Here is an 18,729-nt window from a genome sequence, read left to right on the forward strand (position 1 = left end):
GGATGAAATTATTATCAACTGAAAATTCCCCTTCAGTACATATATGAAAATATATCAGTTCCGAGGTAGAGCAAATTAGATATTAATGGACATTTGTAGCTCGAATGATATATATGAATCACGGTGATGTGATAATTATTCATAACAAGGCTACGTGGGTCAAAAGTTCGAATTGGCTAACATGGTAGAGGGGGTTTCATATCGATTCTAATTACGAAAACACCGAGTTCGACGGTGATTTGTAAGGTCAGAATCGATATAAGCTTATAGCCTCTCTGATGGCCGACTTGATAACGTCACTGTCCGTCCTGATTTCGTTCCCGGCCACTGGACGGTGGTTCGATCCCATGAGGGGACGAAATTATTATCAACTAAAAATTCCCCTTCGGTACATATATGAAAATATATCAATTCCGAGGTAGAGCGAATTAGATATTAAAGGACATTTGTAGCTCGAATGATATATATGAATCACGGTGATGTTATAATTATTCATATTTATATATATATATATATATGTGTGTGTGTGTGTGTGTGTGTGTGTGTGTGTGTGTACATATGTTACGGCCAAACCCCAAAATCAGCCAAAGTGGGTCATGGCCGATCTTTTCTTCCTTTCGGGATTTTTTGTATCAAGTATACTTTCACACTTGATGCAATCTCTTTATCAGTCTCGAAAGTGCCTGGAGAATAGGCCTACAACTATACAAACACGAAGAATCACTCCAGTACTCACCATGAACCCTCCGTGTCAGGAGAAGAAGAACAAGTCACAGAGGCGTGTGACCTTCTCCGATAAGTAGTAGATATTCGAATGCCTATCCTTTCTTGCTACCTACGTGCAAGTGACCATCACACCGGAAGCGAAAAGTGCCACCTACCGGACAGTCTCGCATCAGCGGTCATTAGCCCCACGTCTCCGCCATTTCCTGAATTGACCGAACTATTCCCACTTTGTCCGATTCTGGGTTTTGCCCGTAATATACGTATGTATATAAAACCTTCCTATAACAAGCGCAAGGACAGATTAAACGGTGTAATGCAATGCATTTAGAGACACTCACCAGGAAGGAAAAACAAATGAGTCAAACCCTGTCGAGCTAGAGCGAGTGAAATCGTAGAATTTACGTACAATCCCGATTAGTCATTTTAACAGAGAATGTCCTTTCCTTTCTTTGAGGCAAATGCTTCCTACAGGCTTCAGTTTGACGAACACCCCGCCCCTCCCTTAACCTCATTCCTTCCTGCATTTGGGCTTTCTGATTGCATATCATTGCGTACCCTGACGTAGGTATACCTCCGGTTATTGATGTCCGAAATGCATTGTCATTATATTTCTTGTCAGAATGTATTAAAAAGACGCTCGTTCAATCCAGTGATAGATCTAGAAAAGTCTTTCATGGGTTTGGGGGTGGGAGGGCACTTATCTATATCTACAGTAGTAGGAGCTGTTGTTGTTTTTGTTGTTGTACAGTTGTTAGTGTTGAAATAATCAATAACTAAGCAAATTATATATAATATATATATATATATATATATATATATATATATATATGTATGTATATATATACATATATATATATATATAATATATATATATATATATATATATATATATATATAATCTAGTAATCATTCCATCTCTCATAAAAGTGGTTGTGGCTAGTGGCACCTTTTTGAGATTTTGGGATGACATTGCTGGCCCTATTACTTGCCCAAAATTGAAGGAGCTTACTTGTTGACATAGTCTGGCACTTCTCGACGGTCACCCATCCACGCGTTGACTAAAGCCAGCGTCGACTAACATTCATTACCCTTCAGAACCTTTAGTAGACAGAGTCCTAATTCTCATATTTCTCCTTAATAGGCAGTCATCTTCCCCAACTGTACGAAACGATTCGTCGGTCAACACTTCACTGTTTAAATTTACATATATATAGGATGCGAATTATTCCCAAATTGACAAGCAGTTTGTAGGCTTACCCCCCGAATAAGCAAAAAAAAAATCTCATAGAATCAAATCCCTCTTACCTAAGCCCTGATGAAGGAAAAGGTTGATTGCCAGGAATGGATGAAATCTCTCCCCGTAACGAGTAGCACGCACTTGCTTCTGTGAGAATGCCCATAACGAAAATCCACAATTATGTAAATAAGCCTTCATTAATATGCTGCTTGGAAAGTAGATGGATCATCAAAGGAGCCAAAATTTGAAGGCAACTGAAATAATGGTTACGAAACTGCCAAAAGTTACGGGAAAATCGAAAAAAAGTGATATCGTAGGCATTACTGAGAAGTTCGCATTATCGTGATAAACTTTTATGTAATTAAAATCGACAGTTACATAAATAAAATATATTAATGCAAAAGATAAAAAGCTAAAAATGACTTTCGAAACCCTTAGCAATGCATAAAATGTCATCGTCTTTCCATTTTCCTGTAACTTTTGGCGGGTTAATCCGCCATTATTCCAGTTAGCTTTAAATTTTGGCTCCTTTGACAATCCATCCAGTTTCCAGGCATCTCTTCTGTTCTCTCTCTCTCTGGGGCCTGAGGCGACATCTTATCATCAACTCTCTGGATCAGCTGATTATAGGAAATATTAAGCTCCGTCGGTGCGCCTTCCTCGTTAGGCCTAAGCCATGAGCAACACCAACCAAATTCATATCTTTCACATTTTTTTCTTATATGAAATATAATGATGGTCTATCTATTATCTATTTTCCCCACGTATAACACCGAGGCTGCAACGTAATAATTAAGGTTCTCAGTGCAAGAACTTGAGGCATTTGTAAGGTCACCACTTTTTTTTTCTCTTTTTTTTAAATAACTAGGAAAAAAAAGCTCGATTTTGCAGTTTGTAAACAAAGGCAGGACCAGTAAGTCTAAAACCTGTTTGGATGTGCGAGTTGGCCATTGGAGGCGGACAGCTTTCCTCTTTTTCTTTTTTTTTTTTTTTAGAGAGGAGGAGCTGACGTATAAAGCAACATGCATCATTGCAATCTGCCTTCTGTATTAGCGTATACACGGCAGCATTCAGCATTTCCTCAATTTTCGGTGTTTTATCATCATTATTGAAGATCAGTATAAAATAACTTCATCACTCAATTTATAGCTTACTTCGTTTTTTAATAACAAGATATTCCGGTTTACTAAAAACTAATGCTGTTTTAAAACATTTCATAGACAAGGCACATAAGTTGACATCAAATTCTCCCCACCCCTCTCCTATCACCCCCCAAAAAACCCCACCCACGCAGAGTACCCCGTTGACGCTGACCTTCACTCCAGTCCATCTCAGGTGTTGCCTCCGCAATCAAATAATGCAGTCACTACCACATCCATGCTTTGACTGCTGAATGAAGGATGCATTACCGTGTAGAGAAATAAACATCCACATCATATACACACAGAATGTCCACAGAGGAGGCTCATCAGCAGCGTATCAACCCCTATTTGCACACTCACTGCGCCACTCACCTGTGCCTAGCATTTGCTCTCTCGCTTCCCGGATAATAAAGGCTTTCTATTCTAACAGTCTGTCAGCCTCCTTTTCCTTCCTACATTCCCTAAAAGCCCCTTGGCTATCATTTTCCAATTGCTAACCTTTAAACCACATCTTTATTGTATCCCTTCATTTACAACGCTTTGAGACCTAATTTCCCTCAATACCTTCCACCGTTTTCTTTCCTTTTCATTCAGCATCTACACTTCACTTCCAAAAAGGAGAGTTAGCGTAACAATCACTCCTTATATTCCAACTCATATTTTCATAGAAGATCTCTCGTGGCCTACCTCTGGAATTTTCTTGTTGCTCACGTTTTCCTTAACCATCACAGTCTTCCATCTTTTAAAAGGTGACTCTGGCTCCTCCTTTGGTGTTAAGTCCCACGTTTGTTCCTTTACCAAATTCTTTTCCTTGTCTCTGGTAGGTCCGGCAAAGTGAATGGCCTTTCTGAGTAACCTCTGCATAGCAGTAAAGAAAAAAATGTTACAAATAGTTGCTCATAGACTTGATAATATTAAGATATGCTATTAATATCTGCTGGCACAATCACAGTCACCTAACGACTAGGTACATCATTCATTGTATTTTTTGTATGTTTTTATATTATTTTTCCAGTGTTTATTGTAATTTCAATACAATAAGTTTATGGTGTTTATCACTGATCTTTGGTTGACTGGTTTGGATGGAGCCGGCAGTATGCCATATGCTAGCACAGGCTCTTGCTTAAATAGAGATAAAATGCAGAAGGGTTTTAGATATCTTGCGTGGATCACTTCACTCACCCAAGCAACCAACCAACCAACCAATCAAGGAACCAATCAGCCAAGCAATCAAGTAACCAAGCAATCAAACAACAAACCAATCAAGCAAGTAAGCAACCAATCAACCAACCAATCAACCAACAAAGCAACCAAGCAACCAACCAATCAACCAGCCAACCATCCAACCAACCAACCAAGCAATCAATCAACAAAGCATCCAACCAATCAACCAACCAAGCAACCAACCAATCAACCATCCAATTAACCAACAAACCAAGGTGAGATATTTAGAATGAAAAAACGAAATCATTTCTCTCGATTTCTTTTTCCAAAATAACAATGTCGTCTGGTAGTCACCTGACTGTCGTGGGTGGCTATTAAGGGGAAAAGAACGTGGTGCTACAGTAGATTCACATCAGCCGTGCATTTAAAGTCTAGGCCATTCCTTTACGACGCTCCTGATTGGCTGTTGATAAGCCAATCACAGGGCTGGAAAATCAGTCTCTCGAGAGTTCACATAGGTATACGTGTTGCAGGATAAGTGGAACATACATCCTGCATATGTGAACTCTCTCGAAAGACTGACAGTTTCCAGCCCTCTGACTGGCTTATCAACAGCCAATCAGAAGCGTCGTAAGGGACTGGCCTAGACGTCAAATACACTGTTGATGTGAATCTACTATAGCAACCGCATCTCAAATGATTCGCCGAAAACAGGACACTGGTGGCTCTTGTGAATGAACTCGGCTTTCTGTGAAAGCGCAGTCCTCTCCGACCAGCATCGCATCCCTTTGAATGTTACTCTCATTTTCATTTTCGAGTTTTGTTGTGGGAAATGCATTTATGCGAGATGTCGAGACTCTATGTGGCATTACCGATGCAAACTCTCTCCAGATGGCTCCGAGGCTTGCTGGAGAGAGAGAGAGAGAGAGAGAGAGAGAGAGAGAGAGAGAGAGAGAGAGAGAGAGGAAAGCCACACATACTTTGTAAAGGAATTCGTGGTGTGTGCGTTTTTTTGAGAATGTATTTACCAAAATGTTTTTTAAAATGATGAAAGAAAGAGCTGAGAAACTTGTAAACGACCCCAGGAGTCTGGTGTGTGCGTTGGGTCATTTCAGATGCTACCTTGAAACTTCTGATGCAGGGTAGTAATCATGTAGGTCATGTGTAGGTCTAGTGCGTGTTTCCGAGCCTTAGCACTCTATATATTTATTTCTTTAGTTTTAGGGGCAAATTTGATTAAGTTTATATTATTGATTATCTATCTGTTGAATTTCACTTATATACATTTGTTACTCTACCTTGCGATGTGTGTGTCCTCGAACCCTCTCCAAATGTGTTCTATGCCACGACACAGGTAATCAAAGAGTGTCCCCTCTTCTTTTGCGTCTCGTAACGTTACGCCCCATACACCACACGCTACGAACACACACACAGACACACGGACATGCCTTTTGGAATGCCATAGCAACCGAGCACATCGCAAGTCCCAGTCATGTGATCTCTAAAAGTTCGTCAACCTCATATCGCATGGTCACCAATTCTGACTGTTTTTTCATTTCAGCATTCTTCGAGGAATCAAGCGCTTGTCACTAAGCCCTCCTGTCTCTAAGCGGAAAAAGCTGAGATTAACAATTCATCACCACACTTTCTTTTAAGACATATTTTACAGTTCTGTTCAGAGGGAACTTGCTTGATAAGCAAAAATACCCTTATATTGATTTACGACTATGTATAAATTATCTATTGATATTTCAGTAGATGAAACTTATTCACATGGAACAAACACACCAAAGGGGCCATTGACTTGGAATTCAAGCTTCCAAAGAATGTTGGTTTCAACCTTCCACCACGGACCCCACACTGCAGCAGTATCTGAGCATGCTACAGAGTCAGTGGTTTTTCATCTCCCTGGGGGAGACGCAAACTCTCGACATCTGAGTGGCATTCCACGATACTAACCACTTTACCAGCCAAACAATGCATCTTCGGGGGAAATATTAATCCTTTTCTGTCCCTGTGATCCCCTCAAAAGCTCTGTGTCTCCCACAGGTTGGTTAGAGGAAGCTCGACTAGATATAAAGGTCGATTTATAGTGGAGGGAGAAGGAACTGAATTATTTTAAGGTATAATTAATTGTATTTACAAATCTGTTTTGTATATAGCTATACATTGGTGTTTTACTTAGCCCTATGATTTGGTAAGAACATAAGTAAACCGAACTAAAAGTGAAACAACCAAATGGTTGCTAGGCCTTTCGACACACGGTCCTGTACTAGCTAGCTAGTAAAGGATCGTGTGGCGAAAGGCCTTGGTTGCCAACATCTCCGTTGTTTCACTTTTCCTTCGTAGCATTTACCCTTATTTGTGTATATTTATATATATATATATATATATATATATATATATATATATACTATATATATATATATATATATATATATATATATATATATATATATATATATATATGAATATATGAGAGTAAATGCCACGAAGTATATATATATTTATATATATATATATATATATATATATATATATATATATATATATATACTATATACACAGGGCAAATTCCACAAAGGATATATATATATATATATATATATATATATATATATATATATATATATATATATATACTATTGAAAGATCGTTCCACGATAACATGCTAGAGAGCAACAGTTAATTGTCTTTGCTTATTTGACTGCAGTGCCTATTCACTCCCACGGTACTTTCAGTGATGCATCACCTCAATACTTCTCTGTCCAATTTCAGATAGATATCGTACAAAGAAAAAAGGATCTGATCAGTGAAGCTTTGCCCGAAATCCTGAGTCAGTGGATTTTACAGATCAACAGCTAATAAAAGCTGTTGATCTGCAAAATCTGGAAATTTCTTAGGTAGTGACCCCCAGCAAAGTTCAGGGGGTCGTTTTTAGGACTATAATTTTTGGGGCGTATTATCTTTCCAACATTTACAGTCGTTTGTTTATGTTTTTAAGGTCCTCCTCAATGTGACTGTACTAAACACGCCGCAAAGGTGGATACATACCGTGTTAAAAGCCATCGGGGGTCAATGTCTAAGATAGATCCCAAATTCTTCGCTTTCTACTTCGTGATTCTCAAGATGCAGAAATCTGAATTTCGACGGAATCTTTGGGTATCGACAGACAGATTCTTCTGGAGGAGCATCGTCACTACATCATCAGCAAGGAAGATTGACAACATCTCTACGATGTAACTGGGGATAAACAAAGTGGTAATCTTAGGGCAAGGACACCTTAGTGGTAACAGTTATGAGGTATGCCGCAAAACACTTTCGTTTTTTGTATACCTCCTCCTCTTCGGCCTACACCAACATAGGCAATAGGCGGGTTGGGCGTTGGGGATTTTCCTATTTCATAGACATCACTACATGAACCCCACATTACCTCTTGTATTGTTATTCAAGTAAACGTTCTTCATTTCATTTCAAGTCTTATGCTGTCTACACATCGCAAAGCAAAGCTAGAATACTACTGCATTCTCTGTGATGGAGTCTTTATACACAACCGAGTCTCAGTCTCCCTTTGACTATCGGCATTGCTGGTACCCCTCATAACCACCATCCCTTGACGTTCGTTTCTTTCGTGTCTGTGGCTCTAATCTTGCCACGAGCTCAGTTATCTTTGCTGAGACCAAATCTTTTAGAGGCACCGTCGTCAAAGACTTCATTAGGCTCTACACGTGGCTGTCATTCTTTTCTTTTCTTCGTGCTCTTGCCTGTACCCTTCGTTGACTACACCGCCGCTGCATCCCTCGGGTGAACCATTCCCTTGGGCTTGGCAAGGACTGCGATTCCCATACCCGCCGGAGGACACTTGTGTCCCTGAGGGCATATTCGCCATCTCCCTCTGTGACTGCTCGGTGCTTCCAGCCGTGCTCTTCGTGTTGCTGTTGGTTTTCTGCAGTGTCTTCTTGGTCTTCTTGAATATCTTTAGCAAGCTCTCTTTCACCAGCTGCCTCTTCTGCTTGTTCAGTAAGAAGATGATGAACACGATGACTCACTGAAGTGTATTGAGGAGGTCGTTGACGACCCTGAAAGTAATCAAAGCTCCGTTAGAGTCATGTTTACTGAACTCGAATGTTCCGTGTTTGAGTACACAGTGTCCTTCATTATGATGTTGCTGAGAACTTCTCCATCATTAATTGGAAAGTGAGTCATAACTTTTAAGTACTTTTGCGTCATTTCACTGAGATGTTATTTGAATATCAGGTGAGGTATAAAGTTGTATAAATCAGATGATAAAGGAAAAAGGAATCGGTGCATAGATGATAGTCGTGTTCAAGTTAAAATATTTACAGAAAATTACGATAAGTAATTTAAGTCCATTGGAAGCTGATTTGGGTTCAATGTTTGGTGACAACTGTATAATACACACACACACACACACACACACACACACACACACACACACATATATATATATATATATATATATATATATATATATATTATATATATATATATATATATATAAATGAAATCAATTATATCACATCACCATGATTCATATAAAAGCATTAAGCTACAAATGTTCCATAATATTAAATTCGCTCTACCTTGGAATGTATGTTAACCGAAGGGGAATTTTGTTTAGTTGTCAAGAAATTCGTCGGCCCATGGATTCGAACCACGGAAACCAAGATTTCAGCACTTACAGTTACGCGCTTTAGCCCACAGGACTATCAAGGACTATCTTGATAATCCTGTGGGTTAAAGCGCGTCACCGCTCGCACTGAATTCTTGGTTTCCGTGGTTCGAATCCATGAGCCGACGAATTTATTTATCAACTGAGCAAAATTCCCCTTCGGTTAACACATATGAAAATATGTTAGTTCCGAGGTAGAGCGAATTAGATATTAAAGGACATTTGTAGCTTAATGTTTGTGAAGACAGTATTCGAAGCAGCTGAGCCTAGTCTCACCAGGCGTCCTTGGGCGGGATCCACAGGGAAAGTACTTCTGCGGACCAGCAGATGGCCATCAAGACGAAGATCATCAGCCTCTGACGAAATCTGAAAAAAAAGAGAACATAAGAAATATTAGAAATTTGTTCTTCATCTGGGTCTTATGAGTCCTCGTTTTACACATCCGTTTGTCTTGATTTAGATGGAAATTAGGCTACGTTTTTTCTTCGTACTGATTAAATGATTGAATATGATTTCTTGTTTCTCTTTTTCTACTTACTTAAAAATTCTAGTTTCAGAATTTTAAAACTCTGTTTTCAGAGTTTTAAAACTCGTTTCAGAATTTTAAAACTCTGTTTTCAGAGTTTTAAAACTCTAGTTTCAGAATTTTAAAACTCTGTTTTCAGAGTTTTAAAACTCGTTTTAGAATTTTAAAACTCTGTTTTCAGAGTTTTAAAACTCTAGTTTCAGAATTTTAAAACTCTACTTTCAGAGTTTTAAAACTCTACTTTCAGAATTTTAAAACTTTAGTTTAGTTTTAACATTCTAGTTTCAAAGTTTTAAAACTCTAGTTTCAGAGTTGACCTAAATATCCTTTTTCTCTTATTGCCAAATTTGATTTAGACATCTGCCATAAACTCAACTAAATTATCCCTCATCCTTCACCGAGAGTTATTTGATGTCAAAATTAAGCTAAAAAATATAAAATAAAAAAGAGAGAGAGAAAGGACCCCTCTTGGTCAAAATTTCAAGTGACCTAAAAAGGGCGATGTCTTCTTTTCCGAAATTTACTGAAAACACCTGAAATAATATCCAAATAAAACCAGTAAAAAATACTCCAAAGAAATCTAGTTTTCTGTACAATGTAATGCTATATAAAACTCTCAGCCACGCCCCAGGAAATTATCAGCCATGGCCCGGTGGTGGCCTGTGTTGTTGGCACCTATAGCGTTACCAAACGCATGATTATGGCTAACGCTAACCTTAAACAAAATAAAAACTACTGAGGCTAGAGAGCTGCAATTTGGTATGTTTGATGACTAGAGGGTGGATGATCGACATCCCAATTCGCAGCCCTCTAACCTTGGTAGATTTTACGCTCTGAGGCAACTAAAAACTCACAACGAGAGATGCTTCCTGTTGAAGGCTCGGGGACCTTTGCTCTTGCGTAGGCAACACCCCATTCCTGGCTCGGCTTGGCGCAGCATGTAGGTCACGTGACCCAGTATGCAGAGACTCAGGGCGATCAACGTTGCTATGGCTAGATAGAAGTAGAGGAACTGCGCCAGTTCACCTGGAAGTTAAAAATAAATAAATAAATGAATAAATAAATAAAATTCAGCATAACTGTCGCGTTTCTGCAAGAATTAATTAGATTTACTAATGGCTTCTCGTAGAGGCAGTAATTTCCGAATGACGACATCACTATTCATGTCTTTCCATTCACCTAATGGTACACTCAGATAAGATTTTCCTCTGCAGATTTATACTTTCAACTTATCAAGCAATATCAATCATTGTCAAGATTTCAGTGATACCCCAAGGGATGGATAGGTCCTCCACAACTGTCGATGTCAATGACTGTCTCTTATTAGTTCCCTCAGGTCATGTTGACAATATTTTTCTTCTTCTTCTTCTTCTTCTTCTTCTTCCTCTTCTTCTTCTTAGCTGGTCTCAGCCTGATATTGTTTTCACTAATCATTCGTATCCTGTTTTGTCTAACTTCTATGAACTTTTCTTTTTAAACATTTGGGAATTCTTTTGAGAAGAAATATATTGGTGTTATATGATGGAATTATTAAAAAAAATACTTGGCTTTTTTTATCATAGAATTAGATGGGAACTCTATTATGCGAAATCTATAGGTTTTATTATACAGAATATATATGGGAATTCTATTAAGGCAAAGCATATAAGAATTCAGTTATACAAAAACATATATGGTTTTTACAGCGTAAAAACATAAGAAAATCCTCTTCTGAAAAGAGATATGGAAATTCTATTGTACAGAAACATGCCATGAATACATTTTGTAGAAACTTACAGGAATTCTATTGTGATAATTCTCGGATGTCCAAACATTTTGGAATTCTTATATAGGGGAATAGAAATGTCATTGTGAAGAAAGATGTGGGAATATAGGAATCTTATTATACAATAACGTTAATGATTTTTTACTTTTAGAAACAACTGCAATTTTTCTATTCAAAAACTGGGGCAAGTTTGTGTTGCAGAAACACCCACTTTACAAGTTAACAAACGAACAAAAAAATCATGACTTGATCAACAAATCCTAAAAGTCATCTTAGTCGTAAGTCTTCTTCTTTCCCACCGTTATCTCTAAATTGAGGGGTCGGTTTCCTGATGCGCCTTCTCCACTGCCTTCTGTCCAAGTCATCATCCTCCACTAAACCTCTTCTCTCCATATATTCCTTCACTTTATCTCGCCATCTAATTCTCTGTCTCCCTCTCGATCTTCTTCCTCTAACAGGTTCCTCTCAAACCCTCTTCACTCCCTCCTCGTCATCCATCCTCAACACATGCCCATACCATCTCAATCGTGACTCTCTTATCACCTCTGAAATCTTTACTAAGCCTGCCCTTCTTCTTATCTCATCACTTTCAAATCTCTCAAGCAGCGATATTCCAATAATCCGCCTCAGAATTTTCATCTCTGTTCTCTCAAGCTTCACTTCCTCTTTTCCTCTTAGAGCTCACTTGTCTACTTAGGGTCAATGTATCCGGATGTAAGTGGTGTTTTTAATAAGACATCTTTCTGTATTATAAACGTCCATAAAAGCACTGAGCTTAAGATACAAAACGTATCTGATACATTACAAATGCAATACATCTTCGGAATTTAAAATGCATTTTATATATATATCAAATTACGTTAAGAATACAATATTGTTTAAATCTTGCCATATTTAAGACTTATATTAGTAACAATGTTTCAGAGATAAATCATTGCGACTAATATGAGTCATAAATACGACAAGATTCTTAAAAAATCTTGCATATTCATTGTACGTGTTATGTAAAATATATACATTCTGTACATTATATTTAGTGCTTCCAGAATGTTGCATGCTTGAATTTGTATGTATATCGTACTTGTAAAGCATCACACAGATTCTGTCTATTAAGTTCAGTGCTTTCTGGATGCTAATTATGTGGCAAGATGTGAAATACAGGGGAAAGTGATCCTTTGTCTTGGCCACGTCGAATGTATTCGATTGTAGCTATAGCAAAAGAAACTAATATTTGAGATGACACAAAATATACTTTCTCTGCAAATACTGACATAACTGAATTGCAACTTTTCCTTGTTTTCCATGGTGCAAAAATATCATGCATCTCCTTTACATCGTATAGTCAAATCCACCAAAAATAGATATATCTTTCTGTCGTCTCGGTATAATACTGTATGAACCGCGACCCATGAAACTCTAACCACGGCCCAGTGGTGGCCTGGCCTATATTGGTACCTAACGCAAGATTATGGGTAACTTTAACTTTAAATAAGATAAGAACTACTAATGCTAGAGGGCTGCAATTTAGCATGTTTGATGATTGGAGGGTGGGTGGTCAACATACCAATTTGCGGCTCTCTACCCTCAGTAGTTTTGAGGATCTGAGGGCGGACAGAAGAAGTGCGGACGATCAGACAAAGCAGGCACAATAGTTTTCTTTTCAGACAACTAATGACTACTCAGATTTGAAAGGGAAGTAACATGAGTCCTGAGGCATAACATTAACTTTGCAAAGTCTGATATAAAAGAAATAAAGAAATGTACCACTGAGCAAAATCTGGATAAAGAATCATGGAGATTTGTTCAGATTTTGAAAGAGCAGCTGCAGCTGATGTATTAACAGCACTCAACAGTTTCTCATTGGACATTTATACACCTGTTTCTCCTCGATGGCAAAGGTTCTTTTTCGGTCAACTAGGAGAATTTTCGTTTGGTGACTAACATCTGTTAAACTTATCATCTCTTATTTTTTTTTAAATACTTTGGTGGAAAACAAGTATTTCTACATTGGCACCAAAACCAGTGTTCTGGCGTAAGGGAGCTAAATTTACACATAACGATTTTGAGATATATGCCTTTAGTACAAGTACCGTGGCATCAATATTACTCATAAAAAAGATATACAGATGCACATTGTGTTGAACAAGGCAAAAGAATTTTTACCGAAAAACACAAGACAATCGTTTTGAAAACACTGAAGATGTCATTAAGTCAGTTTCCACAAAATACAATAGCAAATGGGAGAGAAAAGAAACAAACGATGAATTGAGTAAAAATGAATCAAGAAATGAACAAACCGATCAACTAGAGTTTCATTTTTCAAAAATATTTCAAACAGAATTCATTAACATTTATCTATCTAATTCCTTTTACCTGCGAACCAACAGGACTCCTCTCCAAACCCTGGGACGATCAACCCCTTGGTGGCCTTATTCGGGAGACTCTGCATGAGGAGCGTCACCAGGACGATGACCAAGGGACACCCGAAGGCAAAGGATGCGTACAGGAGGAATTTCTGCTTGTCCTTCTCTAGGATTACCGCCAAGGGGATTAACTTCACCGAGGATCTGAGGAACAGAAATACTACTTTATAATGAGTGAGAGAGAGAGAGAGAGGAGAGAGAGAGAGAGAGAGAGAGAGGGAAGGTGGGGGGAGTTAATATTAACTTTCATCTTATTCTCTTCTGTAAGTTTCTGAAATTAGATTTCAACTTATCATTTTTTCACTGGCCAGATGAACGATCTTGGGCGTGTGTAGATGAAGATGAATGACTATGCTTATTCACACACATACATCTATACATATACATACATATATATCTATATATATATATCTATATATATATATATATATATATATATATATATATATATATATATAATATATATATTATATGATGTAGATATATATATATATACATGCATGTATGCAAAGGATAATGTGTGGAAACCAGGACTAATGAATATATATGTTGAAGAAGTTGAAACTGTTGGTCGATATAGGCCTTTGGGAGCAAATATAAGGACAATGGGAGTATGAGCGAACGACGAGTCACTGGATAGGTGAAGCAAGATGGTATCGGGGGATATGTGGGAGAATTGTTGAGCCAACTCTCCTTTATACGACTGAAGTGTGCGTGCTAGTTGCTAACAAAAGATAAAAAAAGCTTAAGCTAATGTGAACTGTTAGGATAGCACATGAGGTGTAACAACAACTGAAAAGATAAGGAATGTGTGTAAGCGTTAAAAGGTTTAAAAAGAAGATTCCTACCTGATCACTCTCCAGATATCAAAGCACATGACGCTGAGCCAGAAGAACGCTGCATGAAGAGTGAACTGGCTGAACAGGGCTGCCAAATAAATAGATTTCGTTTTAAGATTATTATATAAAGACGATTTCAAATAATGAAACAATCGTTGGCTAAAGAAGCAATTAGCATGATCAAGAAATTGTTTTAGGTGGAAAAGCTGTGTCCTCCTGTGCAGTCAATTCCAGACTGCCTTGCCAGTTTCTGTAGTTTCTCTTTGGTATCCGCAATTAGTAGTAATTTCCCTTTCCCATAAAGCTTGTTCCGACCCAAACTCCTTTGGACACATTTATAAGCAATGTACATCATACTGTATATACGCACCTGTTGCAAAAATAATTATCAAAGTGTATATATAAACATATACTAATCAGGGCCGTACCCAGAGATTTTTTCATGGGGAGGGGTCTTTTTTTCCCAAAACTGGACCCTTTCTTCTATAAATGTCATTCCATATATCGTTATATATGAATTGAATTACTTGAAAATTTTATTTTAGTTATATCAACAAGAAGAAATGCGGTCTGTGCACTTCTACCCAATTAGATGTTATTCAAAGTACTGACTTTGGTTAACAGAATTTTAAGGATACCTAGTCACAGAAAATATGAACTTCCAGAAATTTTAGACAACCCCCCACCCCCCTCCCATAGTGAACCCCACCGGTACAGCCTACAGTAAGGGTGCTTTTTGTACAAACTAATAACCTTAATTTCAACCCGATAGTACCCCAACTCCTTCGCGCGCTCAATTACTCCTACAATTGAAAACTAATCAAAACCTTAATGAAGTCCTTTCATCTTAAGAGAAGGAGAACATTCCTAATGTCTCGCGTCCTGGGAATGATCAGCAAATGCTTTCTGGGTTTCGTCTTTGAGCTACTTTTGACATATTTACTTCCAAAAATAAAATCGCCACCGTGAAAGACCAAAACAGATATGGACATAGATGGGTTTATAATGCAACGAGAGAGAGAGAGAGAGAGAGAGAGAGAGAGAGTTACAAGAATTAGGATGTCTCAACGACTTGTTAGTCCATCCGAGGAGACATCGTGTGCTCACTAGCTTTCTTTTACTCTTCCACACTGTTGCTGTTTAAAACTTCTGGTGGCAGTTTATTCCACGTATCACATATCTTGTATGTAAAGAAGTTCCCATAATGAGATGTGTTGTATCACTTCAGCTCTAGTTTCCATCCATTATATATATATATATATATATATATATATATATATATATATATATATATATAGATATATATATATATATAGCGAGAGAGAGAGAGAGAGAGAGAGAGAGAGAGCCGAAATTTTAAAGTTCAGTTAAACCACCTGGAAAATCTCACCATTGAAAACGCAGTGCATATTGTTCATTTGCTTCGAGTACTTGAAACTCACGAAGAACCCGACATACGCCAGCAGGAGCGAGATCGAGTAGCAGAGGAAGCAGTAACCTTGGAGGTTCAAGAGCTTCTTCGTGGAGAAATGGAGGAGAATCAGAAAGGTCAGACAAAGGATGGACATGATCATCCCGATGGGTGCCAGGTAGACCTTCCATGTTTGGACTTCAGAGGGCTTCTCGAAGCAGTACATCACGATATTTTCCGCGGCTGAAATGAGATGGAATAGATAACAAAGGAGTTTCTGCGATTAATTCAGCAGATAACTCGTGTGCCTTTCATATGTTTTAAAAGCGCAGCATTCGTCAGCGAGATCATGCTATCACGTAAGCTGAAGAAAGGTTTTCAATTCTCAAGTAGCTGGTGGGGAAAAATGGAATTTTAGGAGGTATCAACAGGTAGTACTAATCAAAACATTAGATAATCACAGCCAAGGATATACATTCAGAGACGCGAATGTTCCATGGGAACAGCATACCTTCTTTGTAATATTCGGTACAGAACTTGTCGTTTTCTATAATCTGTCCTGTCCCTGTGAGGTAGAGTTTGCCGGTAGGAAGGAGACGATAAACTGGAGGGAACATTATTGTGGATTTGTAAGCACACTTTGGGACTATCGGCACCAACTGAAGGTCCCGCGGCGCCTCGGACTCGTCCCCCAAGAGTGTGTAGAAGGACAAACTTAAGTTCAAGTTTCCAGGTTTGCAATTAGCGTGAGATTTGACCTCTCCTTGAGGGCAGCACTTCCTTATGCAGGTGCCTCCGTTGCTAACCTGTAATTAATGCATGTGGACTGGAATCTTCGCTCATGATAAATCCCATATTGCTATTTTCTACGTACATTATGACATAATGCATTTTTTAGTAGAGTACTCAGGAATGAGTCTATATTACTTATCATGACAAGACTAGTTACTGAGATACCTGCAGAGATATGAACTGAAGTAACCTTACCAAGTTTTGCTCTAAGAGTAATTCTTTCTTTGAACTCAAAAAAATTACGCGAGTGTTTAATTCTAAACATTTATAAAGTTCCTTTAAAGCATAAAACCTCATGACATTGAGTAACAATAACAATCTTTGGCAAGTTATATCACCTTTTTACAATTAGCAATAAGCTTTGCACTGATAGTGCCAAACAATTGTTCATTTTGGACATCAAGAACTGAACACAAACCAAAACAACATGAAATGATACTAAAATCTAAATGATCCTAAAATCATTGGCCGAATATCTTCGGTCAAGAAACAACAATTAAAAAAGGAAAATAAAAATGCAAACCTAGGTTATGAAATATGAATATAAAGACTGGAAGTGTTGTTTAGTTTTATACAGTACTACTTACTTTCTCCTCATCTGCCATATACGTAACAGCAGAGTAACCGCCATCTTGTTGCTGACTGATACAGTACTGTGTGGTTGGCCTGGTCAGGGATAATTCAGTCCACTTCAAGTAGCTGTGAATCTTGTTTGCTCGCAAAGAGGCGTCCTCTCCAGGAAACCTGATAACTTGGTATTTAAAATCTTCTTATGCTGTTCACGAAGCATGGATTGCTCTGAGTGTTTATCAGAAACTGACTTCTGAAAGAAACATTATACCTTACGATCAAAAGGCTTTGGCGTATGACAGTAGCCCACCCTGGTTCGTCATTGCTCGCTCTCTCTCTCTCTCTCTCTCTCTCTCTCTCTCTGAACAGAGCAGATGAAATTATGCATCTCTCTCATGCTCCAACGATGGATTATTAACCAAATAGATAAATAAATAAACCAAATAAAACAGACAATCATGGGAAACAAAAGTATTCCCACTCTGAGTTGAAGGTGACCCAAGAAGGCGGTCGCTTAGTGATAGTGAGATCTCTCCCCCTGTTCAACATCTGAGCAGATATTGCCAATTATCATTTTTTATCATCTTATCTCGTGAATCTAGACAGTGTGTGTATTAATGCCTCTCCTTTGCATATTCCATGTATATAGCCCTGAGCTGAAGTAAAGAACACTATTATTATTATTACTATTATTATTATTATTAATTTTATTATGGCATACCCATACCGCGCGTTCAAGAGGCTCCTGCGAATACGTTTCGTGGCAACGTTTAGCGTTCAGCCGCCGGAATCGGAGCCAAATTGTGCCAACATTGGCGGCAAGATAGAAATGGAATTATTGGTAAAATCGTAGCGGTTCACGTCCAAAAGCCTCTTCATTTTGTCGTTACTTGCAGCTCCTGTCTAGGGTCGATTTTAGTTTAACAAAACGATTACAGATTAATGTCACTTCATGCCTGTTTGAACGATTTCTCTAGACGAGTGCAACGGAACTGAGGTCACCGATACTAGGAAAATGTTTCTGCCCAATGAATACTTCGTGGATGTCTGCAAGAATATTGGCCGTAACTTTCCTATTTTTATTTTCGTTTTGAGCGATGATTGCACCATGACAGACTATGAATCTAGTGGTATTTAGCTCTTATTTTAGTGGAACATACGTTTCCATTGAAATGCTGAATTACCTGAGCCTTGTGAACCACTATTGTAATATATATATGTGTATATATCTATATATATATATATATATAGTATATATATATATATATATATATATATAATATATATATGTGTGTGTGTGTGTGTGTGTGTGTATATATATATATATATATATATATATATATACACACGTTAATATTTCGTCAAAAACACATACGTAAATATGTATATGCATGCATGCGAGTGTGTATATGTGCATGCATGTGTGTCGGAGAACGTGAGA

The 18,729-nt window shown here is 38.0% G+C and overlaps 1 protein-coding gene and 1 long non-coding RNA gene across 2 annotated transcripts in view; both read right to left on the reverse strand.

Annotated features, from left to right (window-relative positions):
• LOC135226198 (probable G-protein coupled receptor Mth-like 1) overlaps nt 1–16,161 on the reverse strand; it is a 134,248-nt gene extending 118,087 nt beyond the window's left edge. Inside the window, exons 1-5 of the mRNA XM_064265642.1 lie at nt 15,906–16,161; nt 14,525–14,603; nt 13,627–13,820; nt 10,343–10,514; nt 9,239–9,328 (exon numbers count right to left, since the gene is read on the reverse strand). Of these exons, the coding sequence (XP_064121712.1) occupies nt 9,239–9,328; nt 10,343–10,514; nt 13,627–13,820; nt 14,525–14,603; nt 15,906–16,152 (782 nt within the window). The 5' untranslated portion in view covers nt 16,153–16,161. The remainder of the gene's footprint in view (nt 1–9,238; nt 9,329–10,342; nt 10,515–13,626; nt 13,821–14,524; nt 14,604–15,905) is intronic.
• Nucleotides 16,162–16,446: 285 nt separating this feature from the next.
• LOC135226091 (uncharacterized) overlaps nt 16,447–18,729 on the reverse strand; it is a 2,967-nt gene continuing 684 nt past the window's right edge. The window contains exons 2-3 of the long non-coding RNA XR_010317156.1: nt 17,306–17,541; nt 16,447–16,732 (exon numbers count right to left, since the gene is read on the reverse strand). This is a non-coding gene — a long non-coding RNA (uncharacterized LOC135226091). The remainder of the gene's footprint in view (nt 16,733–17,305; nt 17,542–18,729) is intronic.

The sequence above is a fragment of the Macrobrachium nipponense genome, chromosome 14 (genome assembly GCF_015104395.2).
Source record: "Macrobrachium nipponense isolate FS-2020 chromosome 14, ASM1510439v2, whole genome shotgun sequence".
Classification (NCBI taxonomy): domain Eukaryota; kingdom Metazoa; phylum Arthropoda; class Malacostraca; order Decapoda; family Palaemonidae; genus Macrobrachium; species Macrobrachium nipponense.